Here is a 26499-nt window from a genome sequence, read left to right on the forward strand (position 1 = left end):
TCTCTCTCTCTCTCTCTCCAAGAAATAAATAAAAACATTAAAAAAAAAAAAATACTCCCACCCTACCTCATACTATGAGGCCAATATACTAATATAACTCTGATACTAAAACTATACAAGGGCAGCACATGAAAAGAAACAGGATTGATTTCACTCACGAATGTAGAAAAAAATTTTTTTTTAATTTAGTAAACCCATGGGGCGCCTGGGTGGCTTACGTTAAGCGTCCGACTTCGGCTCAGGTCATGATCTCGCGGTTGGTGGGTTGGAGCCCCGCGTCGGGCTCTGTGCTGACAGCTCAGAGCCTGGAGCCTGTTTCGGAGTCTGTGACTCCCTCTCTCTCTGACCCTCCCATGCTCACGCTGTCTCTCTCGCACTCTCTCAGAAATAAATCATTTTAAAAAATGTTTTTAATAAAAATAAAATTTAACAAATAGCATATAAAATGCATTATATTCTAATAAAAGTTTCAGATTTTAGTGTTTATTCATCTTAGAGAGAGAGAGAGTAGAGGAGGGGCAGGGAGAGAGGGGAACAGGGGTTCCAGAGCGGGCTCTGAGCTCCCAACAGAAATCTGGATGCGGGGCTCAAACTCACAAACTGTCAGATCATGACCTGAGCCAAAGTCGGATGCTCAACCTACTGAGCTACCCAGGCGCCCCTCAGATTTTTAAAAAGTCTATACTATAGTTTATTGGAGTTTATCCCATAAATGTAATGAGGGTTTACTATTAAAAATATAAATCATATTAACAGATAAAAGCAAAAAACCTTAGGATGCTACAGAAAAAGCATTTGATAAAAGCTCAACATGGTAAATGGTAAAACTAAGAATATAAAGTAATTAATTTTCTTAATCTAAGAAAGGTTATCATCAGTAAACCCAAAGCAAACATCAGCCTAAAAGGGAAAGATTATTAGCACTTCTTTTAAAATTGGAAATGAAACAAAGATGCCCACTTATCGTATGAAAAATAATAGGGCCAGTCCTAGAAATAACACAAAGAATGTAAAGGAGTTACATTTAGAGGAAATGAAATAAAGCTGTCATATTTGTACCATACGATGTACCTTCAAAACCCAAAAGAATGAGGGCCCTGGCTGGCTCAGTCAGTAGAGAACGCAATGCTTGATCTCAGGGTCAAGTTCAAGCCCCATGGTAGGTATAGAAATTACTTTAACTAGAAGCACCTGGGTGGCTCAGTTGCTTAAGCATCAGACCCTTGATTTCGGCTCAGGTCATGATCTCACAGTTTGTGGGCTCGAGCCTTGAGTCAGGCTCCACGATGAGCATGGAGCTTGCTGAGCTTGCTTGGAATTCTCTCTCTCCCTCTCTCTCTTCCCCTCTCTAGCTCAGGCTCCCTCTGTCTCTCTCAAAAATAAACAAACATTAAAAACAAAAACAAGGGGCGCCTGGGTGGCTCAGTCGGTTAAGTGTCCGACTTCAGCTCAGGTCATGATCTCACGGTTTGTGGGTTCCAGCCCCGCGTCGGGCTCTGTGCTGACAGCTCAGAGCCTGGAGCCTGCTTCGGGTTCTGTGTCTCCCTCTCTCTCTGACCCTCCACTGCTCACGCTGTCCCTCTCTCACACACACAAATAAATAACACTAAAAAAATTAAAAACGAAAAACCCTTACTACAAGAGGAATTGAAGGATAGTTCCTCAACAGGATAACAGAACACGGGCAGAAATTTATGAAGGGGGGCTGTACTAAGAGCTGCCATGTAGAACTTTTGAAAGGGTAAGACATTTATATACAGAAAGCCAGGCTATCAATTAGCGTGGCCTAAGGCAAGAGCTCAGTACATGGCAGCAGCAAGCATACCATTGTTTTACAGTTTTAAAATTTATTTTTCTTTATTTTGAGAGAGAGAGAAGGAGGCAGAAAAAATCCCAAGCAGGGTCCGTGCTGTCAGCGCAGAACCCGATGCAGGGCTCGAACCCACAAACCGTGAGATCATGACCTGAGCCGAAATCAAGAGTCGGACGCCTAAGCAACTGAGCCACCCAGGCGGCCCAACCATATACCTTTTTTATGAGAAAAGACGCACAAACATGATTTTTCTAATTACAGACGGCAGCTCTTCTGGCTGCGTGTGTGGGAAAGGCCAGGGTCCTCACCTTCCAGCCGAGGGCATGCAGCCCCACCACAGCCCCGTAGTGAGAGCAGAGAGGCCGCACGGGGTCTGCCAGCACCTTCTGCAGGGACAGCAGGATCTGCTGATAAAGACCACTCACGAGGTCCCCGTGCGTCCTACGGGAGCAGCACTCAGTCAGAGAGGAGAATGAGGCGCGGGGCAGCCTACCTGGACTCCAGTCGGGGCGCAGAGAAAATGACACTTGTATGACACGGTGTGGACAGGCGGCTAAGGGTGAGCCAAGGCAACTGGAAGGGCCGAAGGGCCCATCCCTAGAATCCCAGCATGCCGGAGCACACCGACTGGACAGCCCGACTGGAAGAGGCTCCCGACCTCTCAACACATGACGTCGAAGCCAGCCGTCTCACCCCCTCCCGACCGCAGCCCCCTCGGCAGTGACAGCCCCACCCTTCACAGCTAGGCCATACGGCTACCAGAAGATGTGGCTGAGCAGGAGGGCGGCGCCATCCCGAAGAGTCCAGTGGTCGTTCAGAGGGTTGATGGAGGCAGCCAGCGGCTCCAGGACGCAGTAGAGGACACTCCCTACCAGGGAGCGAACATAGGGCCCCAGGCAGAGGTGTGGGTTCCGAACCAGGCTCCGCGCCACTTGCAGGAGCCGGTGCAGCTGCTCCAGGTCGTGGCTTACGGATTTCACCTGTTTGTAGATGAGGGTCACTTAACGGGACGCGAGGGTGAAGGTAGGAGCCCGCCGCCTACCCGGTGCTGGGTCGTCTCCCCACAAACCTTCTCCCCCCGCCCCAGCCATGTCACTCACCCCACTGACCACATAAACAAAGTAAGGCAGGAGCGCTGCGATCTTGGAGTTCGTCTGCAGGTCCTGTAGAGCAATCTGGAAAGGAAGGGGCCAGACTGCACTGGGCCCGCCAGCCCCAAGTATAAACTGACATTTAAACAAAAAAACTTCAGGGCGCCTGCGTGGCTCAGTCGGTTAAGCGTCTGACTTTGGCTCAGGTCACGATCTCGCGGTTCATGGGTTCAAGTCCCGCGTCAGGCTGTGTGCTGACAGCTCAGAGCCTGGAGCCTGTCTTCAAATTCTGTGTCTCTTTCTCTCTCTGACCCTCCCCTGCTCACGCGCTCTCTCTCTCTCAAAAATAAAAACTAAAAAAATTTTTTTAAATAAATAACCAAAAAAAATTTTTTTAATCTTTATTTTTGAGAAAGAGAGACAGAGCAGGGGAGGAACAGAGAGAGAGGGAGACAGAGAATCCAAACCAGGCTCCAGGCTGAGCTGTCAGCACAGAGCCCGATATGGGGCTCAAACCACAGAACTGCAAGATCATGACCTGAGCTGAAGTCGGACGCTTAACTGACTGAGCCACTCAGGTACCCCTAAACTGACATTTTTTTAAAGGACAGTTTAGTGCTTATGTATTAAAATGTAAATGTTCTCTCAAATAAACTTTAAAAAATGTAAATGTTCATATTCTTTAATTCATCAAATGTACTTCTATAAATTTAACCCACTATAAAAGATACCCAATTACACACATACCCACTCACAGCACCATCTGTAATAATAAAAACTGACCACAGCCTAAACTGGGTTTTAGGGCCAACAGGGTTTTAACTGAGAAAAGCAGTGTTCTAAAACCAGATGTTTAGTATAATGGCACTTTGATTTATACTAGAGAAATTATAGGTAAAACTTAGGAGAAAAAAATGTGTTTCCATAGGAACGTTTCACTTTTTTTTTTTTTTAATTTTTAATGTTTTATTTATTTCTAGGAGGGAGAGAGAGAGAGAGAGAGACAGCATGAGCAGGGGAGGGTCAGAGAGAGAGGGAGACACAGACTCTGAAGCAGGCTCCAGGCTCTGAGCTGGCAGTCAGCACAGAGCCCGACGCGGGGCTCGAACCCACGAACCGCGAGATCATGACCCAAGCGAAAGTCGGACGCCCAACCGACTAAGCCACCCAGGCGCCCCATCACTTTCTTTTTTTAATTAAAAAAATTTTTTAATGTTTATTTTTGATAGAGACAGAGTGCAAACGGGGGAGGAGCAGAGGGTGACATACAATCTGAAACAGGCTCCAGGCTCTAAGCTGTCAGCATAGAACCTGACGTGGGGCTTGAACTCAAGAACCATGAGATCATGACCTGAGTCGAAGTCAGGCATTTAACCAGCTGAGCCACCCAGACTCCCCTAAAAAAAATTTTTTAACATTTATTTTTGAGAGAAAGAGACAGACAGACAGACTACAAGTGGGGGAGGGGCAGAGAGAGAGGGAGGCACAGAATCCGAAGCAGGCTCCAGGCTCCCAGCTGTCAGCACAGAACCTGATGTGGGGCTCGAACTCAAGAACCACGAGATCATGACCTGAGCAGAAGTCGGACGCTTAACCGACTGAGCCACCCAGGCGCCCTGATGTTACTTTTATAAGCCGAGAAAACAGAGTTAAGTAAATGTAAAAGCCCTCTTAACCCTGAATCTCCACTACCTGAGCCCTCCGGACTCTTCTGGAAGAAGCCCTGATGCTCAGGGCTACGAGGGCAGACAGGCTAGCGAGGAAGGAGCTCGGCCCCCAGGCCCTCGGTCCGGCCATCGGGCGCCGTGCCTGGAGAACCCGAGCCAAGCTCCCAAGCAAATGGCAGCAACAGCCAGACGTGTGAAGAAGTGGAGTGGCCTCCGAGAGAGAGACCACCAAACTAACGCTTGCCTGACTCCAACCACAGGCAGCGGCCGGCAGACCCCACACAGTCCCGGAGGCTGAAGCGGCGGGGTCTCTCCAAGCAAACCTGGCCAGGCACCGTGGCCCAGCTCCTTCCACGTCCCTTCTCTCCCTCTCAAGTCCACACAAATGAGAGCCCTGCTCGGGCCCAGGCCAACAGACAGCCCGGAGAGCAGGCTCTGGAATTACAGTGTGGGGGTACTGACCACCTGAGCCCCCCCAAATGGCCCTGCTGAGCTGCCCGTTCCCTGAGGAACACGGGTTCCCGCTGGAGAGGACAGAGCAAGGCGGTCCTGGAGGAGGGCGGCCTCAGAGCACCCCGTCAGGTGTGTGATGGGGACAGGAAGTAGGGGCCTGAAAAGAGTTCCCTGGGGGACGCCTGGATGGCTCAGTCAGTTAGGCATCCGACTCTTGCTCTCTGTTCAGTCATGATCTCACGATTCCTGGGATCGAGCCCCGTGTTGGGCTCTGGGCTGAAAGCTGGGAGCCTACTTGGGATTCTCTCTCTCTGCCTCTTCCCCCCACCCCATCACCCTCACGCTCTAAGTAAATAAATAAACCTTAAAAAAAAGAAAGAGGAGTGCCCGGGTGGCTCAGTCAATTAAGCATCCGACTTTGGCTCAGATCATGATCTCACGGTTCGTGGGTTCAAGCCCAGTATCAGGCTCTGTGCTGACAGCTCAGAGCCTGGAGCCTGCTTCGGATTCTGTGTCTCCTTCTCTCTCTGCCCCTCCTCTGCTCAAGCTCTGCCTCACTCTATCAAAAATAAATAAATGTAAAAAAAAATTTTTTTTAAACGATAAAAAAAGGGAAGGGAGGGAGGAACTATGGAAGGAACGACGGAAGGAACGAAGGAAGGAAAGATTCGTGGGGATTTGAAAACTGGACTTTGTGCCCCAATTCAGATCCGCTCGCTCACCTTCATCAGCTGCGGATCGTCCCCCAGCACAGCTCGAGTCACTTGCTGGTAGTACTTGAGAAGGTCATCAGTTAGCGAAGACACGGCGCTGGGCACTGTGGGAGGATGGGCAGCAGGTGGGCAGCATGGAGAGCCCGGCCCAGCCCCGCCTCACCCATGGCTCCCCCTTCCCCACCCCTCCCCCACCCCTCTCCGCCACAAGCCTGTTCAGACAGGACTCCCAGAGTATGGCCACCAGCTACGTGGCTCCTCGGAGCAGCCCTGCTCAGCCCTGACCTCAAAGGCTTTCCACGCCTCTGTGCTCTGCCCTCTGCCCGTTCCTGCCCAGTCCTCAGTCCCTCCCGGACACTTGTCCTCAGGGAGACCCCAGTTGCCCAGACTTCTGTGCTAGCATCCAACACCCGGCATCATGACTGGTTCCAGGCCTGGGCTCCTAGTTCCAAACCCGAGCCCTCGGGGCAGGGACTAGTCCCCACTCAGAACAGGGTAAATACTCGTGAGTCGAAGAATCAGAGGTACAGGGGTGCCTGGGTGGCTCGGTCAGTTAGTCATCCAACTCTTTTTTTTTCCTTCAAGCCTCCAACTTGATCTTGGCTTAGGTCATGAGCTCATGGTTCGTGAGTTCGAGCTCCCACATCAGGCTCTGAGCTGGCAGTGAGGAGCCTGCTTCAGATTCTCTCTGATTCTCTCTCTCCCTCTCTCTCTCTCTGCCCCGCCCCTACTCACGCTTGTGCTCTCTCTCAAAATAACTCAACCAACTTAAAAAAAAAAAGAATCAGGGAGGTGTAGAAGTACCCCGCCCCCTCACCCCCATTAGCTCCTAAAGGAGGGAAGTCCAGAAAGCATGTTCCCCAATCTCCCCTTTACCTGATCCTTGAGGCGCCAGGTTCCCTTTGCCATCCAGGTAGGAGACGTGAACTAGAACCAGAGCAGGGACAGGTCAGCCGCAGGGTCTGCCCCTTATAGCACCAGCCCACCTGGGAGTTCTGCCCCACCCACCCCTCCTCTGACAGCCCCACTCCCTGTCTCCACATGTAGGGCCTCGGCCGTCACCTCTCACAGCTGTCTCGGCACAGCCTTTAGGGATGTTGGTGGCGAGGGCCAGCTCTACCAGGTTCACCTCTCGGTCCTCAGGGAAGTAGAGCTCACCCTCCCGGGCGGGCCGCAGGGGCAGCGCCTCCTGAGATCCATAACCACACACGGCCTGAGCAGAGAGAGGATGGGAGGGCAGGCTGAATCCAGGGAGGGAAGAGGCGCTCTGCTGACCAGGGCGGGGAGCCTACGACCGAGGGAAATCCCACAGTCCTGAGAAAAGGGGAGATGCCTGTGGCTGGGAATTTCGCTGGAGCATCTGGTACTCAGAGTCAGGGAGCGGCACCTGGTCTGCCTTCCCAGATCCGTACGGGCTCTGAGCCCCAGCCCCCTGCCCTCTGTTTTTTGTTTTAATTTTTAAAATTAAAAAAAAAAAAAAGTTTTTATTTAGGGGCACCCGGGTAGCTCAGTTGGTTGGGTGTCTGACTTCAGCTCAGGTCATGATCTTGGGGTTCGTGAATTCAAGCCCTACGTCGGGCTCTGTGCTGACAGCTCAGAGCCTGTTTCAGATCCTCTGTCTACCCCCTCACCCCTCCCCTGCTTGGGCGCTCTAAAAAATAAATAAAAACCCTTTAAAAGAAATTAAACTTTTTTTTATTTTAGAGAGAGAGTGCGCATGTGCGAGCACATGGGTGGAAGAGAGGGGCAGAGGGAGACAAAGAAAGACAGAGAGAGAGAGAGAGAGAGAGAGAGAGAGAGAGAGAGAGAGAATCCCAAGCAGGCTCCACACTCAGAACAGCTTGCTCCCAGGACCCTGAGATACTGACCTGAGCCGAAATTAAGAGTCAGATACTCGACCAACTAAGCCACCCAGGCGCCCTCCCCCTCTTTTTTTAAAGTAGGCTCCAGGCCCAAAGTGAGGCTCTAATGAAGTCACAACCCTGAGATTAAGGGTCGCATGCTCAGGCACCGGTGGGGCTCAGTCGGTTGAGCGTCCGAATTCGGTTCAGGTCATGATCTCGAGGCTCGGGATTTTGAGCCCCACATCAGGCTTGCTGCTGTCAGCTTGTCAGCACCCAGCCCACTTTGGATCCTCTGTCCCCTTCTTTCTGCCCCTCCCCCACTTGTACTCCCCCCCACCAAAAAAAGAAAAAAGTCACATGCTCTATTGACTGAGCCAGCCACGTGACCCGACTCTATTCTCTTCAACACATGATCTTCTTCCCTCAAGTCCCTGCCCCACGATGACTGTGCAGGGCATTCTAACACCCACATGTATACTCAGGCTCCTCCCTTACCCAGAATGTCCCCTCTCCTCTTCTTGGCTTAGTCTAACCCAAGCCTCCCTTCAAAGCCCGGCTCAAGTCCCAGCTCTTCCAAGAAGGCTCCCCCAACCTCCTGGCCGGCGGGCACCTACCCTGTGGCTTCTGTGAACTTCCCTCGTGTGCGCACTTGGTCTTCATGTCTGTGCTGGGCACGGAGGGGGGGTCGTGCCAGCTGAGCCCTGTGCAGCTGGCGCTCAACTCACCTCCACGCTGCTCCACCGGAGGGCCCTGTTGAAGTCCTCGACAGTCAGCTTCCGCCGTTTGGTGTGTTTCATGAATTGAGAGCTATTCTGGGAGGGGAGGAACAAAGTCGGGATAGGGAGAAGGGGGTCCGGGAGGGTCCGGGGCGGGGGGGGCGGACAGAAACAGCCTGAGGAGGAGGCCAAGAAGACACCAGGAAGCCTGGAATCCAGCTCCGCTCTGGCACGGATAGCGCCCCCATGTGATGTCCCCTCTCTGTGACCCGGTTTCTCCCGTGCAGCACGGGAGCGGGGACTTGCCTGGCCTGGCTGGCGGGACCGTGGAGAAGATGGGCATGAGGGGAAGATGCCAGCCAGCACTTTGTTTGCCAGACGTCTCACTGGCTGAAAGGGGAACTTTGGTGGGGGGGGGAATGACTCAGTGGCGTCCCCTCAAAGCTCAGAGTAGATGCCGCACGTACAAGCTGTGTGATGAATCCCTGTGGCAGGTGGCGGTCACAGGGCGGGGAATAAGGGGAGTGGGAGGGCTACGGGGAGTGGGGGGCACACCTGGGTGGCTTCTCTGAGCCGGTAGCACACGTCCTCCGCGAGCAGGGCTGCCACTTCATCACTCAGCTCCAGGCCCGTGCTCTCGGCCATGAGCCGGACCGACTCCCGAGGGATCTCCACAAACCGCCGCTCTTCTCGCTCTGACATGGCCCCCACAGAGCTGGGAGCCAGGAGAGAAGGTTCAAGAAGCCACCCAGACTCCCTCAGGGCCCGGGAGCCCAACTCGAGGCCTTCTGAACCAGCCTCGCTGCTCTAGTGCCACAATCCCTCAACAAGGAGCCGCAGAGGCTCAGAGCGTCCAGGTGAGGAAACTGAGGCCAAGAGCAAGAAACTAGACAAGATGGATCAGACAACAGCGATGCCTGAGAAAGTGCCTGGCCTTGGAGGGTTCACAGAACTGGGTCCCAGCCATGATCTACCACTTCCTGAGTGAACCTGACTGAGATCCTCACGAGCCCTGGTGTCAGAACCTGTCAGATACAGGCCATCATCACTGCCCTCCATACTCACAGGGTTGCTATGAGGCCAAAACGAGATGGTGTATGAAAAAGCCAAGGACTAGAACACCACCCAAATGGATGATGGGAGATGTTACCATAGTTAGTTACAAATAAAAACTTCAGGGGCGCCTGGATGGCTCAGTCGTTTTAAGTGTCTGGCTTCTGGTCAGGTCATGATCTCACCGTTTGTGAGTTTGAGCCCCACATTGGGCTCTGTGCTGTCAGTGCAGAGCCTGCTTCAGATCCTCTGTCCCCATCTCTCTGCCCCCACCCCCAAACAAATATTAAAAAAGAAAAAAAAGAAACTTCATGTTTTCCTCACTCTGATTCTTGCTATGACCACTATCTACTAAGTCTTGATGAAAACACTACTTCTATCCTGACAGTCCCTTGCTCAAAAATCTTTAGTACTTCCCCGCTGGTTCTAAAAGAAAGTCTAAACTCCCCATCTTGACATTTTTTAAAGTTTATTTATTTATTTTGAGAGAGAGAGAGGGAGGGAGATGCAGAGGGAGAGAGAGAATCCCAAGGAGGTTCCACACTGCCAGCTAGGAACCCGACATGGGGCTTGAACTTGCCAACTGTGAGATCATGACCTGAGCTGAAGTCCGATGCTCAACTGACCGAACCACCCAGGCGGCCCCCAGCTTGACATTCTGTATTTGGTCCCAAATCCCCCCAGTAATTCAAGCTGCTCCCTCCTCCCAGTAAGACCAGCTAGAGTCTTCCAGCCTGTGCTGTGCTCCACCACTCAGCACTCAGGCTGGCTGTCTCCCTCTTTACTCCGAGCCCCCACCCCTCTTCTTTGCTATGGCAAGTCCAGTCTGTCCTTTAAGGTCTCCCTGCCCATATGCCATTAGGGACTGTCAGGCTTTTAGTAGCTGGGCTTTTGCCCATGTGTCTGGTCTTCCCCAGTCTGGCTGCGAGGTCTAACAGCAGGAACCCCCTCTTCCGTTCACAGGATGTGGCAGAAGAAGCATCCAACAAAAACGGCAGCTGATGAACGACTCCAGAGACGGACACCACAATTGAGAGGGCAGACCCGCTCGCCCCAAAGTGAGGCATCAGTACCACAGGTGGCAAGGCCCACTTCCAGATGCTGCTAGGTCACCAGTGACCTCCAGGTCCCTAAATCCAATGGGCATCCTAAGCCGGCCTCTCGCATTTCTCCCAGTGGCTCCACATAGCCTTTGAAATAAAGGACAAACCTGTGCCATGGTCCCAAGGCCCTGCATATCCACCAACTTCTGCGACACCTCTTTCCCTCCTGTGTTCTGCATTCCCGCCATGGCTGCTTTCCTTTCCCCCAAAACACCTGATCTCAGGACATTCGTACACTCTCTTTCCTCTACTTGAAACACTTTCCTCCTCCTCCCCCAATCTCTTTGTCTGGTGAACTCCTAGTCACTCCTTCAGATCTCAGTTCAAATGTCACTTGCTCAGGGAAGTCTTCTCGGACCTCCACAATGCCCCAGTGCTTTGCCTTCCAAGCGATAATCACAGTTGGTAATGATGTATTTGCCTAACTTTGTGAATAACGCCTCCCCCACTATATTGTAAGCTCCAAGCCAGCTAGGATCATGCCAGTTTGCTCACCTTTGCATCCCCAGAGTCCGGTACAGTGTCAGCACATAATACGCCTTCAAGAAACACTCGCTGCAAAACCGAATAAAGAATAGCTGTTTTTCCTGAGCACACACTATGCCTGAGGCACAGTTAGGCGCTTTATATGGCCTATATCTCATTTTCTTCTCATTAACAATGAGATGGAGGTTATGTAAGTATCGTGTCTATTTCACAGCCAAGACAATGAAAGCTCAAAGAGGTCAAATGTTATATGACTTGTCCAAGAACACCCAGTGAGCACTAAGTAGGGGGCAGGGACTCAACTACTGTTCCTAATCATCAGAGCGGCAGGCTGTGTAAGGAACAAGGCCTGGATTCCCAGCCCGAAGACTGGTGTTGGAGACCCGCCAATGGATAATTCCTAAGTTTCTGCTTCCCTGTCTGTAAAATGGGAGCATGAAGTCCTGCCCACGCGCAAAGCGCTTAGAGACTTTCCTTATTATATGCCTATATTAAAACCCACAAAGTCCTGGCTCTGACCGAGGTCTCCCCCTCTTCAACCTCCTCTCCTCTGCATCCTCAGCCACTAGCCACACTGGTAAAGAGGCGTGGGAACTGACCGCCACCGGCGTCGGGGGTGTGCATCCTCCCACCCGGCCTCGCCGCATCCCAGATCCAGAACAGCTGGGGTAGGGTGGAGGAGGTCAGGGGTTACCGAACTTGGGTCACGTGGTCAGAGAAGGGGGCGGGCCCCCAGCGGAGCCGGCGCTAAGACCAGTCAGTGCGGGGCCTACCGACGGAGAGTCCTTAGGTCTGCGAGGGTCTGCTCACCTGAAGGCTCCCCGGGCGGCAAAGGCGGCTACCCAAACGGCAGTGGCGGCGACGGCAGCTCCCACTCACCCTGCTCACCCTAATTCCCTCTCTCTGAGCCCAGGCCCCGCCCTCCAGGAGCACAGCCAATCGGCGAGCGTCCTGCAAAGTTCCCGCCCACCCGCAGGCTTCCCGCCTCCCCATTGGCCTCTGGTAAGGGACTGTAAAAGAATCTGGGCGCAAGGGGTCACGTGAGGCTGCAGAGTCGCGCTTCTTAAAGCAACAGCTCTTCCGACTTTTGAGAGTAGGTATGTATGGTTTTGTGAATGTTTTTTGTTTTGTTTATTTTTGAGAGACACACACACACACACACACACAGACTGTGAGCAAGGGAGGAGCAAAGAGAGGGAGACACAGAATCTGAAACAGGCTTCAGGCACAGAGCCGGATGCTGAGCTCGAACTCATGAATTGTGAGATCGTGACCTGAGCTGAAGTCAGACGGTTAACAGACTGAGCCACCCAGGCGCCTCTTGGGTATGTTTTAAAAGCATATTGTCAAGGAAGGTGTCCCCATTCCTTCCATCTTGTCTACACTTGAGTTTCCGAGTATTTCCACTTACATGACTGCAGCGAAGCTTTAAACTTTGGTGTGTAAACTAGTTTTCTTGCCTGCTTGGTGGGGCTTAACATACCTCTCCAACATCACCTGCAGGATCGATGAGGCTCCCAGTGGGTATTCTCTTCGGGCAGAAGAAGAGTCTTCTCAATGGCCAAACTCACGTGCAAGCTACGGACTCCAGGACTGTGCTCATTCTGGCACCCTTCCTCAATAAGCAGCTATAACCCCTCACCTGCCTCGAAGACTTCCTTGACCACTTACTGCGCACATGCTTTCCCAAACTTGGGCAGCTCTCAATTCAGAACCAAGTGGGTTTCGTGAGTTACGGATAGTATTTGGAGTCACACCAACCTGGGTTCGAATGCTACTACCGCTTTGGGGCAAATTACCTAACCGTTATTTCCGCCCAAGTACAAAATGGGGTAATGATACTCACTTCACACGGTTACTGTACATTAACTGAGATAACGTCTGTGAAAGCACTTGGCAGAGTTGTGGTTGAACCTTCTTTTACACATCAGGAGGCAGACAGTGAATTCCTTTATGTTCATTCAAAATGAGGTAGTTTGCATTGGGCTATTCATTATAGAAAGGGGTTTTCTGCGGAGGAGCGCGAATGTACACATCCTCGCCCTTCCTCCCTCTCAGGGTAAGATGCTGCAGCCTCTAAAAAAAAATCCTCCCAGGCTTGAGCTGGGAAAGCCAGATGGATGTGGCTGGGGTTGCCATGGCAACTCCCCCCAACGGGACTGTGACCCTGCTGAGTCTCTTCCAGTTATAGTCAGTATGGCATTTGGAGTAGTTTCAGTACTGTGCTTGAACACTGGAGTGTCTGCCCACCTCTGCATAAAGGGTAGGGACAGGCAGGGGCTCCACCACCATCATGAGCCTGAGATCAGCTCAACAGGATCCGGGTCGCTGACAGCTCTCCTTGCTGAGGTGTTAGTCTGGACAGCCATTGGCAAGCTCAGAGGTGTGACACAATGACAGAAGGCCCAGGGGCCTGCGGGATATAGTAAAGCTAATTCCAGCACTCTGAGGCCCATTTGCCCACAGACTCAAGTGGAGACAGGGGCCAGGGAAAGCAGTAGTGAGACCCACATGACCACGGATAGGAGAGAGGTGGGACCCACTCACTCCCCAGCCACCAAGTGCCTGGGAAAAAGAGCTAGGATGGCTTTGGAGGCAGATTGCCAAGTTTAAAAAAAAAAAAAAAGCTCCACCACTCACTAGCTGTGTACCCTTGGCATTACACTTCATCTCTCTAATCTGTTTTAGCAGCTGTCAAGTAGACCAGCAGAATCTACTTCGTGGAACTGTTGTGAAAAATGTGTGTAAAAAATTTAGCATCCGGGGGCGCCTGGGTGGCTCAGTCAGTTCAGCATACGACTTTGGCTCAGGTCATGATCTGTTTGTGGGTTCGAGCCCTGCGTCGGGCTCTGTGCTGACAGCTCGGATCCTGGAGCCTGCTTCAGATTCTGTCTCCCTCTCTCTCTGACCCTCCCCTGCTCAGTCTCTCTCTCAGAAATAAATAAAAAACATTAAAAAAAAAAAAGATTTAGCATCCAGCACCTGAGTGGCTCAGTCAGTTAAGTGGTCAACTTCAGCTTAGGTCATGATCTCAGTGTGAGTTCAAGCCCTGCATCGGGCTCTCTGCTGTCAGGGCAGAACTTGCTCCGGATCTTCTCTCTCCCTCTCCCTGCCCATACCCTGCTCAAGTGCTCTCTAAAATAAAATAAATGTTTATTTTTAAAAATGTTCTCTTGGGGCGCCTGGGTGGCTTAGTCGGTTAAGCGTCCGACTTTAGCTTAGGTCATGATCTCGCGGTTCGTGGGTTCGAGCCCCGCATCGGGCTCTGTGCTGACTGCCAGCTCGGAGCCTGGAGCCTGTTTCAGTCTGTGACTCCCTCTCACTCTGACCCTCCCCTGCTCACGCTGTCTCTCTCTCTCTCTCCTAGAAATAAATAAAACATTTTTAAAAAATTAAAAAAATAATAAAAATAAAATAAAATAAAAATGTTCTCTTTACTTTTGAGAGAGCACAAGTGGGAGAAGGGCAGAGAGAGGGGGACAGAGGATCCAAAGCAGGCTCCGTGCTGACAGCAGTGAGCCCGATGTGGGGCTCGAACTCACGAATGGCAAGATCATGATCTGAGCCAAAGTTGGATGTTAAACCAACTGAGCCACTCAGGCGCCCCCCCCAAAAAAAATTTTTTTTTAATTAGCATTACCAGGCAGATATTCCTGTTACCTGTGACCGTTTTAAGAAGTCGTTAAGTTTTGGTTACAAACCTTAAAAAGAGGCCCGGAGACCATCTCCAGCCCCGCAGCACTTAATCCCCTCCCTACGCAATGCACACCTCCCTGGTGGGTGCCACACCCCACATCCTCGCCAGCACCCACATGGTCATGTTCCACAGGCTGCTTCTGTCCACCAGTCGTGTACTTGTAGGCCTAGCGTTCCTTCCAGATTATCCCCAACACAATTAACAGATGAGTGGTTCCATCTGAGAACTTGGGAAGAATTTTACTCCGTGAGACACATGCTGTTTACAGCCGAGGGGAAATCCCTACAGCCTGAGCAATCAACTCACCGTATACTGAAATGGTAACACAACTTCAACGTGGTTTCCATGGGGAAATTCATTGCTAATCCAGCACCCTCTCCCAGATTTAACAAGCTTGGAAAACCTAGCCCAGTGCCGAGATCTGGAGATACAAAAACGAGGGACGTATGCGAAGCTACGATGATCTCAACTGAAATTTTACGTGATTAAAAAAAAAAAAAATGAGGGGGTGCCTGGCCAGGTCAGTTGGTACAGCACGTGACTCTTGATCTTGGGGTCAGGAGTTCGAGGCTCAGTCAGTTAAGCATCCGACTTCAGCTCAGGTCATGATCTCACGGCTTGTGGGTTCAAGCCTCACATCGGGCTCTGTGCTGACAGAGCCTGGAGCCTGCTTCAGATTCTGTGTCTGTCTCTCTCTCTGCCCTCCCCCATTCACGTTTTGTCTCTCTCAAAAGTAAACATTAAAAATGTTTTAAAAAACTATAGATTGTAGGATGTTTAGTGGCATCCCTGGCCTCTACCCACTAAAAGGCAGTACCATCCAGGACCCAGTTGTCACAACCGTAGATGTCATTGCCACATGCCCCCCTGAAGTAAAAACCACCCCGGCTGCTAACCACTGTGTTACATGCATTGTATCATAATTATAGGGGCGCCTGAGGCGCTCAGTCAGTTAAGCCTCTGACTCTTTTTTTAATGTTTTTTATTTATTTCTATGAGAGAGAGAGAGAGAGAGAGACAGCGTGAGCAGGGAAGGGTCAGAGAGAGAGGGAGTCACAGACTCCGAAACAGGCTCCAGGCTCTGAGCTGGCAGTCAGCACAGAGCCCGACGCGGGGCTCGAACCCACGAACCCTGAGATCATGACCTAAGTGAAAGTCGGACGGTTCACCGACTAAGCCACCCAGGCGCCCCAGTTAAGCCTCTGACTCTTGATCTCAGGGTTGGTGAGTTCAAGCCTTGAGTTGGGCTCTGTGCTGGGTGTGAAGCTTACTTTAAAAAAAAAAGAATTGATGGAGATTTGCTAGATTAGCAGGCAGCAAGCCAAAGGGCTGGGAGAGGGCATTCCAAGGCAGACAAAGGATATTACCAAAGCAGAGTGTGAGCGTACCGTGAGGGAGGGTAGCGTGTTTAGTCTTACAGGCATTTCATGGAGTGCTGCCGGGTTACCCTGCTGACAGCTTGAGGCCTTCCACATCTGTGGTTCAGTTTTGTGACTGATTGGCAAGTAAAGGCTTCTGTTGTTTGTGACTCATCCCAGGAGGGACTGGGTTGGGACGTCTGTGTCATTACTGACCTCTTGTTCCCCACCCCCCACCCACGATCTCCTCTCCCCAAGTTCCCAGCTTTACCCTTGGTTAGTTTCAAGGGTGCGGGAAGAGCAAATACTCTAAAACCAGACTGGAACTAGGAGCGGCTCTCAGGACAGTATCACGTGCGGGAACCTAGTGCCTTCCCTTCAATGAGGTCAACGTTAGCCCTCTGCAGAAGGGTCAGTTGGGTCACCTGGGTAGCTGAGGCTAGTTGAGGCATCAGGCCACCAAAAGAGAGGCTGGCAAGCAACTGTTCCCCAGCCTTTTCTAAAAAAGAGTTGTTCTGACCGAAGAAAGGAGCTAACGCTTTCATGAGAACAAAGACTTTTATGGTTAGAATGCAGTGTCAAAACTCAGGAGTGGATGCTAGACAGCAAGAGGAACCAGATGTTTTCTGGGGACAAGGAACCTTCTTTGCCTCCCCACAGCGGCTGGGCTGGGCCTCTGGACAACGCAGAGAGTGTGACAGTCACATCTCCTAGATAAGGACCAAACAAAGCAGCGCACCCCGGTGCTCAGCTCACAAGCCCTGCAAGGACAGGAAAAGCGCATCAGTTAGGCTCACAGCTTGGGGGCAGCCATCACTATGGACTTCCCATCCCCCAGGGCACATGTCCTGCATCTTCCAAGCAGACAACACAAGAGTTCCTTTCCTCTGTGACCCAGACATTAAGTCCCACATCCACCCCCCGCCTCCATACACGCCTTCTCCAGGCAACAGCCCTGGACGTGTGATCGGGCACTCACCCAAGTAATCGTCCATCAGGGAGCCAATAGCAAACTGCAGGAGGGACGGTGAAAAGGACATAAAGTCTTAGCAACCACAGAACCATCCTCTGACCCCCAGCCCCAGGCCTTCTGCCCACCCACCCCCTCTTCCTGGCAGAAGAGAGCACAACGTCCCCAGGAATTCTGGGTGGTAAGAAATCAACAGCTCCCGGCTCTGCCTGGTACAGGCGGGAAGACCGGTAAGAGACTCACAATGTCATTCTTGTCCACTCGGGTCCCCACGATCTTCAAGCGGATCTCATCATCCTGCTGAATCACAATGTCCTGGGGAAGACGAACAGTATACACAGCTACCCCTCACACCGAAATCCCTGGGAGGGCTCATTCTTCCTCTCACTGACTTCCTCCCTACTCACCTCATCCATGGTCTTGTAACATGGTGGGTTGGAGTTAGGATCAAACTCCATCTCTGACGGGATGGACTGAAAGGAAAGCAAGACTGGGTTAGCGCTTTACATGGGTACCTTCCAGACATGGTCATGACGGGACTCTCTCCTCCTTAGCACGCCCAGCAGGCCCAGACTTACATGCCGAGAGATGAAGCAGGACATAGGTCCAATTTCTGTGAAGAGGCCAACCTATAAGACAATGAATGATGTTGTTTTTTCTTTTATCTCCTGTGTCTTCTAAGCCTCCCATCTTTGACTGATTCCTAATATTCTTCATGTCCTGAGACCTCTCTGGATTGTATCATTTGTTTTCATGTCTCTCTTCTGTCAAGCTTTCACTTTATTTTTATTTATTTTTTTAAATTTCTGAGAGAGAGACAGCATGAGCAGGGGAGGGTCAGAGAGAGAGGGCGACACAGAATCTGAAACAGGCTCCAGGCTCTGAGCTGGCTGTCAACACAGAGCCCGACGCGGGGCTTGAACCTACGAACTGTGAGATCATGACCAAGCCAAAGTCAGATGCTTAACTGACTGAGCCATCCAGGTGCCCTCACTTTAATTTCATTTATTTTGCAAGAGAGAGAGAGAAGAAGGGAGGGATAGAGAATCCCAAGAAGGCTCCATGCTGTCAGCACAGAGCCCAACACCAGGCTTAAACTATGAACCCTGAGATCATGACTTGAGCCCAAATCAAGGGTCAGGCGCTTAACTGAGCCACCGAGGCACCCCTCAAGCTTTCATGTTAAGTTAAGCAAATATAGTGCAGTGAAGAGCCAAGGCCTGGGACTTGTCAGGCCACAATTTGAACACTTGTTGATCACATGACCTTGGCCAGTAGACTTAACGTCTCCAAGCTTACGGTTCTATAAAAAAGGGGTGTGGCACCTGGGTGGCTCAGTAGAGTAGGTTAAGCATTCGACTCTTGATTTCAGCTCTGGTCATCATCTTGTGGTTCATGGGTTTGAGCCGCACATCAGGCTCTGCGCTGCCAGCACGGAGCCTGCTTTGGATCCTGTCTCCCTTGCTCTCTGCCCCTCCCTCCCTTCTCTCTCAAAAATAAACACTTGAAGTAAATACATCAATAAAACAAAAATGGATAGAAGCACCCTCCTCAGTCATCGTGAGGTTTTGCACGTCACCCGACCCACAGTGAGTACTCCGCGAATACAGGCTGCTATTTCATGCTGACTTACACGACCCCGAGGAAGACAGCACGAGATCACTGTGCCATTTAACAGGTGCAGCAACTGAAGCACAAACTGGCTCAGCCCAGGACAGAGTTAGCGAGAGGAGTCAGGACCAATCTCACATCTTTAGAGCGACCACCCAACTGCCTCCACTATATATGGTCTCACCTTGTTGACTTGAGTGACAACAGCATCCACAACCTCCCCTTTAAAGGGCCGGAAGACAATGGCCTTGTACTTAACTGGGTAAAGGACAAAGCCTCGGCCTGGCTGGATCACACCAGCACCAATATTGTCAATGGTGGTGACGGCAATCACAAAGCCATACCTACAAGGAGGATGAGACAAAGACAGGCACTGGGTGTGTAAGAGCCTCTAAAACCATCTGCTACAAGTCAGTGAGCCTGGGGGTTGGAGAACAGCACAAAGGGAAGTAGAGGACACCCCGGCCCCAGAACTGAATGACTACCAGAAGGCAGGATACCGATCAGTATCCAAAATGCCAAACGCTGCTCTCATAAATAATTTCACAATAAGTGTTCGAGAAGGCTGCAGTCTTGAGCTAAGAGACCTCAATCTTTGGGATGCCTTAAAATCACCTAAGAGGAACTTCTTAAAACACACATTCCCAGGCCTGTCCCCAGTCTTGATTCTGTAGGGATGAGAAAAGGCTCAGGAACTTGCATGTGGTTATTCTGATGAGGGAGGACCAAGTACTCCATAGCCCTGGGCTCACCCCAGCTCATTCATCACTGTGTGAGAGGCCCTTATGTGGAGAGCCCAGAGATGTGCCAGGCCAGGTCCCTGGTCGTGTGGGAGAGAGAAAACCCAGCAGAACCACAGACGTACAGACAGGGGGACAATGATTAGGCTGTGCGTTCCGTGAGGGCTGGCTTCTATCTCGTTCACTGCACTGTTCCCAGGGCCCAACACGCAACCAGGCAGACAGCAGGGGCTTTAGAAACGTTTGCGGAGTAAATGAATGACCAATCTCAACCGATGAAAGAAGCTTCGTGATCAGGTTTTGCAGAGGGCGCCAGGGGAATGGTAAGCAAGGAAGCAACTGACTGCCTGGGGTGCCTGAGAGGATGAGAGGCTTCCCCAGGGTAGGGGGCAGGCCCCCGCAGGATGAGTAGGAGCTGGGGAGAGGTTGCAAGCATCGGGCGCCACTCACTTGCCGGTGCAGGTCCCCTCCACCTCGGTGAAGAGCTTCTGTTTTACCGTGTTGAGCAGGTTGGGGCCGAAGTAGCGCGGGTGCAGCAGGATCTCGTGCTCCAGGGAGATCTGCGGGGAAAGCGCGATGGAGACTGAGCAAGGCGCGGCAGCGACACGGGGCGAGGAACCGCCTTCCGTCCCTGCGCTACGTATCGCTCCTCCTCTCGACCCTGCCCTTGCCGCCACCCCGTGCTCTGCTCACGTGGTAGAACATCTTCCCACGGGCAACCGGACAGCAGCCGCATCCACTCCGGTCAGGACAGCGGTGCCTCCAGACTAAACGGAAACACACACCGCCGCCCAACTCTGCTTCCGGGCCGGCCCCCCGCGAAGTGGGCGGGATCTGCCCCCTCCGCGGACCCAATTGGGCATCGCTGTCGTGGGCGGGAAACCCGCGAGGCCCCGCCTCTTCCTCCCCGCCCGCCCGCAGTCAAACGGCCGGATTCCCGTAAACGGTCTGGCCCAATCAATGCTTTTAAACGGAATTAGCTAGCTAATAAGAGATAACATAAATAAAGCGTTTTAGCAGAGTGCATTCGTATAGCAAATTTTGGAAGACCGGTTTCACATAGTAAGCCTAGTAAGTAGCTGTTGTCATCTCATTTAATCCATACAGCAACGCCACCAGGCAAGCTTTACTGTCCCCATTGACAGACGAGGTTCCAGGCTCAGAGGATGGAGGTCATTTCAGGGTCACTCGGGACCAGGATTCAAATTAGGATGGCTGACCCTAACACTTGCATATTCGAGCGTTCTAGATTTGCATGCAGCCATTCGTTCAACGAACATTAACGGAGGGGAGCACCCACTCCACGCTGGCAGGTCGCTTGGAGATGAAGCAGCCAAAATCAGAGCCCAGAAGGCAGCGCTCTCTCCCGATGTGAAAACCCAGGTCACTGCACTCCTCCTTCCCATTCCCTCATTCCTTCCAACACAGACACACACACACACAGAGCTTAGAGAATTGGTGAGCCCTTGTGTATGCCTTCAACTCTGCCCACGTTTTTGTAGACAGTCCCTTGATTAAACTCACCTCAATTAACCAGAGTGAGCACACAATCTGTTCTCTGCTGAGACCCTGACTCAAAGAAGGTCCATACAGAAAGAGGCAGAAACCATGAGCCACAGACCCATGAGGAAGGCACAGCAAGGGCAGTGGATTCTAGTGCCAGGACAGTCCTTGGGGTCTTGAGCAAACTCCTTGCTGCTTGAATAAGTTTTTATATGTTGTAAATAAAAGAACCTGACCTACTCTCCTGCAAGAATAAAGACATCTTGGGGTGCCTGGGTGGCTTAGTTGGTTAAGCGTCCGACTTTCGCTTAGGTCATGATCTCACGGTTCGTGGGTTCGAGCCCCGCGTCAGGCTCTGTGCTGACTGCCAGCTCAGAGCCTGGAGCCTGTTTCAGTCTGTGACTCCCTCTCTGACCCTCCCCTGCTCACGCTGTCTCTCTGTCTCCTAGAAATAAATAAACATTTAAAAAAAAAAAAAAGAATAAAGACATCCTGCTTCCTCAGACCTGTCACACACCAGGTCCCATTGACACTGCCCATTTCCCAGAATGGTTGAACCCACCAGTCAGCTACTTAGACTCCATGCAGATCCCCATTGCCCATAATTACACAAGGAAGCAGGTGAATGGGCCTCAGGAGTCCTGACTTCCTCCTCTCTCCTATTTTCCAGCCAGCCTCCCCTAAGGACAGTGGTGTGCCGGAAACAGCTACAAGAGCCTTTTTTTTTTTTTAAGTATTCTCTACACCCAACATGGGGCTGGAACTTACCACCCCAAGACTGAGTCCCATGCTTTACCATCTGAGCCAGCCAGGTGCTAATGGTTAATATTTCAGAAAACTTGCCAGTTTTTATATATAGCCTTTATTAAACATTTAATGAAAAAAATCAATGATGTTTATTATTATAACCCACAATTAAATGAATTATACTAAAAAAGAAACAAAGGCAGAGGTATAGATGAAACAAGTTTGGGAATATATTGATAAGTGTTGAAGCCAGATGATAGTGGTTTCTTATATATATTTTTTACTACTTTTGTGTGTTTGACATCGTCCAAATAAAAAGTTAGAAAAGAGAACACAGTACGCCTGGGTGCCTCAGTCAGTTCAGCATCTGATCCTTGATTTCGGCTCAGGTCATGATCTCTGGGTTCGTAGGTTTCAGCCCCGCATAGGGCTCCATGCTCACACTGTAGGAGCCTGCTTAGGATTCTTTCTCTCTCCCTCTGTCTCTGCCCCTCTCCCACTGACCCTCGCTCTCTCTTAAAAAAAAAAATAAACTTTAACAAGAAGTTAGAAAAAAAGCAAAGGTAATTGTCATACTGTAGCGTGTAAGAAGAAAAACATGGTCTTTTCTGTTCCTGGCACAGAGCTCCTAAAACACTTTTCCTAAAGGGTAAAAGTGAGAAAGGTGTCTCTGTATTCATAAGAAACCCTTTTCAATCACACCTCAGTTTATGTTAATGAGGTGACTTTGGAAAATCACCTAATACCAGGGGCCGGCTGCGGGGGGCGGGGAATCAATCTCCTGATTGGAGGGTTGGAACTTTCTGTCTCAACCCCCTGACCTCCAAGGAAGGGAGAGGAGCTGGAGATTGAATCTTTGGCCTATGGACAATGATTTAATCCAATGTGTGTGTACACGTTTGCGCATGTAATGAGGCCTCCCTAAAACCCGAAAGGGAGGGGTTTCTGAGATCTGGGTTGGTGAACACCTGGAGATATGGGGAGAGTAGCACTCTAAGAGAGAGCACAGAAGTCCCAATCCCTTTTCCATACCTTGCCCTATGCATCTCTCCCACCCAGCTGTTCCTGAGGGTTACATCCTTTTATAATAAAGCAGTAATCTAGTAAGTGAAATGTGTCTTTGAGTTCTGTGAATCACTCTAGCAATTAACCAAACCCAAAAAGGTGAGTAGGGAAAGGGTTAACAGTAGGCAGGCTGGATGAGGGACCCTAAGAGAGGCTGATTGCAGCTGTGAGGGATCCACCCAGGACCTCCCCATCCACACCCACTCCCCTCTGGCCCTAGACTTCAAGGCTCACCAAAGTGGCCCTCAGCCCTCCTACTCCTGATAATGTCCACAGCGCCCCCATTCGGCCCCTGGCTGTACATGTGGGTGGGACTGGTGGGGTGCTATAGCTTTGGGCAGGTTTTGGGGGGAAAGGATAAAGGCATTCCAGACCTGCCCTTGCTAGGTGTCATGAATGGAGTCTCACAAAGTGTTATCTAGTTCCTGATCAAGTCCCAATAAAAAAATCAGAAACAAAAATCCTTCCCGACAACCCAGTCACCATCCCTCTCACTCTTGAGAGCTTTGTATTTTCCCTCAAAAAACCCTATCACTTTGCTCACTCTCTGCTGTCTGCGAGATTCCATTTTTCAATATGGGACAAGGACCCGTGTCTCTGCAACCCACCTGTACCAAAAGGGGTCTTTGGAACCTCCAATCTATAGCCAGTAAGATGAGAGCATAGGTGCCAATCTAGACTTTCTTTTGTGTTTTTTTTTAAATTTTTTAATGTTTTTTATTTATTTCTGAAGGAGAGAGAGAGAGAGAGAGACAGCATGAGCAGGGGAGGGTCAGAGAGAGAGGGAGATACAGAATCTGAAACAGGCTCCAGGCTCTGAGCTAGCTGTCAGCACAGAGCCCGATGCGGGGCTTGAACCCGTGAACTGTGAGATCATGACCTGAGCTGAAGTCTGACGTTCAGCCTCAACCAACTGAGCCACCCAGGTGCCCCAACCTAGACTTTCAATTGGCATCTAAAGTGGCAAGAGGGGAGGGAGCATTCTTATAAGACTGAACTCTTAATCTGTAGAACTTGATACTATCCCCAAGTAGATAGAATTAAATTGAGTTGTAGGACACTCAGCCTGATGTCCAAGAATTACTTGATTGGGGGGGGGGGGGGACACATTGTAACTATAGTTAGAATTGTTGGCAGATACTTAAAACTAGGAGCACTTGGGTGGCTCAGTCCGTTAAGTGTCCAACTTTGGCTCAGGTCATGATCATGAGCTTGAGATGTGTAAGTTCAACCCTGCATCAGTGCAGCGCCTGCTTGGGATTCTCTCTCTCTTCCCCTCTCTCCCTGCCCCTCCCTCACTTGGTGCTCTCTCTCAAAATAAAAGCTTAATTTTTTTTTTAATTTTTAAGCTTATTTACTTTTTTAGAGACAGAGCAAGCAGGGGAGGGAAGTGGGTGGGGAAAAGAATCCCAAGCAGGCTCCTTGCTGACAGTGCAGAGCCCTATATGGGGCTTGAACTCACGAACCATGAGATCATGACTGATGAGGGAGCATGGGGCAAGCCGAGGGTAAAGTGCAGGCTAACAGCACCCTCCCTACACCCTGTGGGATACAAGTGATATTCCTTGGATATTCCCCGACGTCTCCAAAACAGGAAAGGATTAAAAAAGCAAATGGTTAAACTGGATAAGAGTCTTCACCAGTTTACCAGAAAAAGGCAATCCCATCAACAGCCTAAAGTCCAGGAACTCCCTACTGTCTTAACGTTAATGCGTTGCTAAAAGGAAAAACAATCTTAGCTTGACAATAGCTAGGCCTCCAGTAAATCTTTAAAATGTGAAAATCTCTTTTACTCTCAACTTTATCTCTCCCAACTCCATAAAAGGTCACCCCCCTATACTTACAGTGCAGCTCTTCCTGCCCACAGGCCCTGTCCCTGTGCTTTAATAAAACCACCTTTTTGCACCAAAGACATCTTCAAAAATTCTTCCTTGGTTGTTGGCTCAAGGGTCCATGAACTCCCCCTATCACCCCAAAACTTCATCAATGACCTGAGTCGAGATCAAAAGTCAGCTGCTCAACTGATTGTCACCCAGGCACCCCTAAATAAGAACTTTTTTTAAAAAAGGTCCTTACCCTCTATTTTTTTTAAATGTCTATTTACTTTTGAGAGAGCGAGACAGAGAAATAGTGTGAGATGGGGGAGGGGCAGAGAGGGAAATGCAAAATCCGAAGCTGGCTCCAAGCTAGAGCTCACAAACTGTGAGATCATGACCTGAGTCAAAGTCGGATGCTTAACAGGCTGAGCCACCAAGGCATCAAGGTCCTAACCCTCTTTAAAAAGAAATAGATACTTAAAACTCACCACTTCCTGGGGTGTCTGGCTGGTTCAGTTGGTAGAGCATGTGACTCTTGATCTCAGGGTTGTGACTTTGAGCCTCATGTTGGGTATAGAGATTTCTTTAAAAATTTAAATTAAAAAAAGAGTCTTAAAAAAACAACAACGCATCTCTTCCTCATTATTTTACCACAGTTTACTATTATCAATGCTCTTGACTTACTGTGTTTGTGTGGTATGGTAAAATATTAAATCATAATTGCACAAACAACTATAAGAATTCCAGTTGTGGGGCACCTGGATGGCTCAGTCAGTTGGGCCTTCCGACTTCAGCTGGGGTCATGATCTCACACTTTATGGATTCGAGCCCCGCGTTGGGCTCTGTGCTGACAGCTAGCTCCGAGCCTGGAGCCTGCTTCTGATTCTGTGTCTCCCTCTCTCTCTGACCCTCCCCTGCTCACACTGTCTCTCTCTCTCTCTCTCTCTCTCAGAAATAAATAAAACATTAAAAATAATTTTTAAAAAATTCCAGTTGCTCTGATATCCTCACCAGCACTTGGTATTGTCAACAGGCTTTGTTTATTTAGCCGTTCTGGTAACTGTGTAGTAGGATCTCACTGTGGTTTTAATTTCCATTTCCCTAATGACTAATGATGTTCAACATCTTTTTATGTGCTTACTTGCCAAGAGTGATGGATTCAAAACTCAAGTCTAATCATGTCACTCCCTTTCTTAGAACCCATAAAAGAGGGCTTTGGCTGCTTCCATTTTGACCTCAAACTTTCTAGTTGGCTTCTTCATTTCAGCTTGACTTTGGGCTCCAGTGAAAGACCCTGAGGCAAAGCATCCATTGAAGGACTCCAAAATGACCCCTTCAAGCAATAAGTACTGTCCTGATCCAGCAAAACCCCCACCCATGATTGACTCCAAGACAGTGATCCATTGGATCTTCACTGCCTACCTGCATGTACCCACCCACCTTTGTCCTGAAATTTCCTTATATAAACACGGGAGTGTTTTCCACACTTGGAGATAGTCTTTAAGATGCTAATCCACTGTCTTCCCAGATGGTGGCCTCACTGAAATAAACTCCTTTCTTGTTTCCCTACCACAAGTTTATCTGCCTTTTGGTTTTGTCACCAATGAGTGGCTGTGTCCCTGCACCCTGTCTACACATCTATGTTGCATCAGTGAGGAAGTCTGTAGCACTAAATGGCGCTCTGCAAATACTGGAGTTTTAAAAATATGGATTGATTCAACCTCATCTCATAATGAACCTATTTCTATCTCTCAGGGCTCCCCAGGCATGTGTTGGCCGTGACAAATTTTCCCTGAGCCCTGATCCCTTTGTGTCCAAACCTTCAGGATCAGAGATAAGCTAAGATAGAAAGAGAAAAGAGCAATAGAGAACAATCAGCTGTATTAAGATTTGGCATACAAAAAAAAGTCTATTGGACGATTGTTTCAGTTACCTTTTGCTATCTCTTTTTAGAGAGGAGCCCTATGTTGATGTCTGTCACCTGTTTCCTAAAAACAAACACAAGAACCAATCTCTAAGCAAGGATCATCCATCTCAGCTGCCCTTTCTTCC

The 26499-nt window shown here is 50.2% G+C and overlaps 2 protein-coding genes across 3 annotated transcripts in view; both read right to left on the reverse strand.

Moving 5' to 3' along the window:
- TAF6L (TATA-box binding protein associated factor 6 like) overlaps positions 1-11837 on the reverse strand; it is a 14621-nt gene extending 2784 nt beyond the window's left edge. Inside the window, exons 1-10 of one of the 2 annotated variants that reach the window (XM_039257676.1) lie at positions 11750-11837; positions 10949-11008; positions 8853-9012; positions 8307-8393; positions 6800-6950; positions 6614-6664; positions 5747-5841; positions 2914-2988; positions 2573-2793; positions 2122-2254 (exon numbers count right to left, since the gene is read on the reverse strand). In XM_039257676.1, the coding sequence (XP_039113607.1) occupies positions 2122-2254; positions 2573-2793; positions 2914-2988; positions 5747-5841; positions 6614-6664; positions 6800-6950; positions 8307-8393; positions 8853-9012; positions 10949-10956 (981 nt within the window). In that variant the 5' untranslated portion in view covers positions 10957-11008; positions 11750-11837. Of the gene's footprint in view, positions 1-2121; positions 2255-2572; positions 2794-2913; positions 2989-5746; positions 5842-6613; positions 6665-6799; positions 6951-8306; positions 8394-8852; positions 9013-10948; positions 11009-11538; positions 11613-11749 lie in introns of those variants that run through there. The other variant, XM_039257677.1, reaches the window with a different exon arrangement.
- Positions 11838-16533: 4696 nt separating this feature from the next.
- POLR2G (RNA polymerase II subunit G) lies at positions 16534-20119 on the reverse strand. Its single transcript, XM_039257648.1, has 8 exons — positions 20009-20119; positions 19766-19875; positions 18760-18919; positions 17543-17593; positions 17372-17437; positions 17208-17279; positions 16974-17007; positions 16534-16755 (listed from the first exon to the last, which is right to left on the reverse strand). The coding sequence occupies exons 1-8, from the start codon at positions 20018-20020 to the stop codon at positions 16742-16744; spliced, it is 519 nt and encodes a 172-aa protein (XP_039113579.1). The 5' UTR covers positions 20021-20119; the 3' UTR covers positions 16534-16741.
- Positions 20120-26499: the final 6380 nt, after the last annotated feature.

Source organism: Hyaena hyaena, unplaced genomic scaffold (assembly GCF_003009895.1).
Source record: "Hyaena hyaena isolate Hyena2069 unplaced genomic scaffold, ASM300989v1 scaffold_632, whole genome shotgun sequence".
NCBI lineage: Eukaryota > Metazoa > Chordata > Mammalia > Carnivora > Hyaenidae > Hyaena > Hyaena hyaena.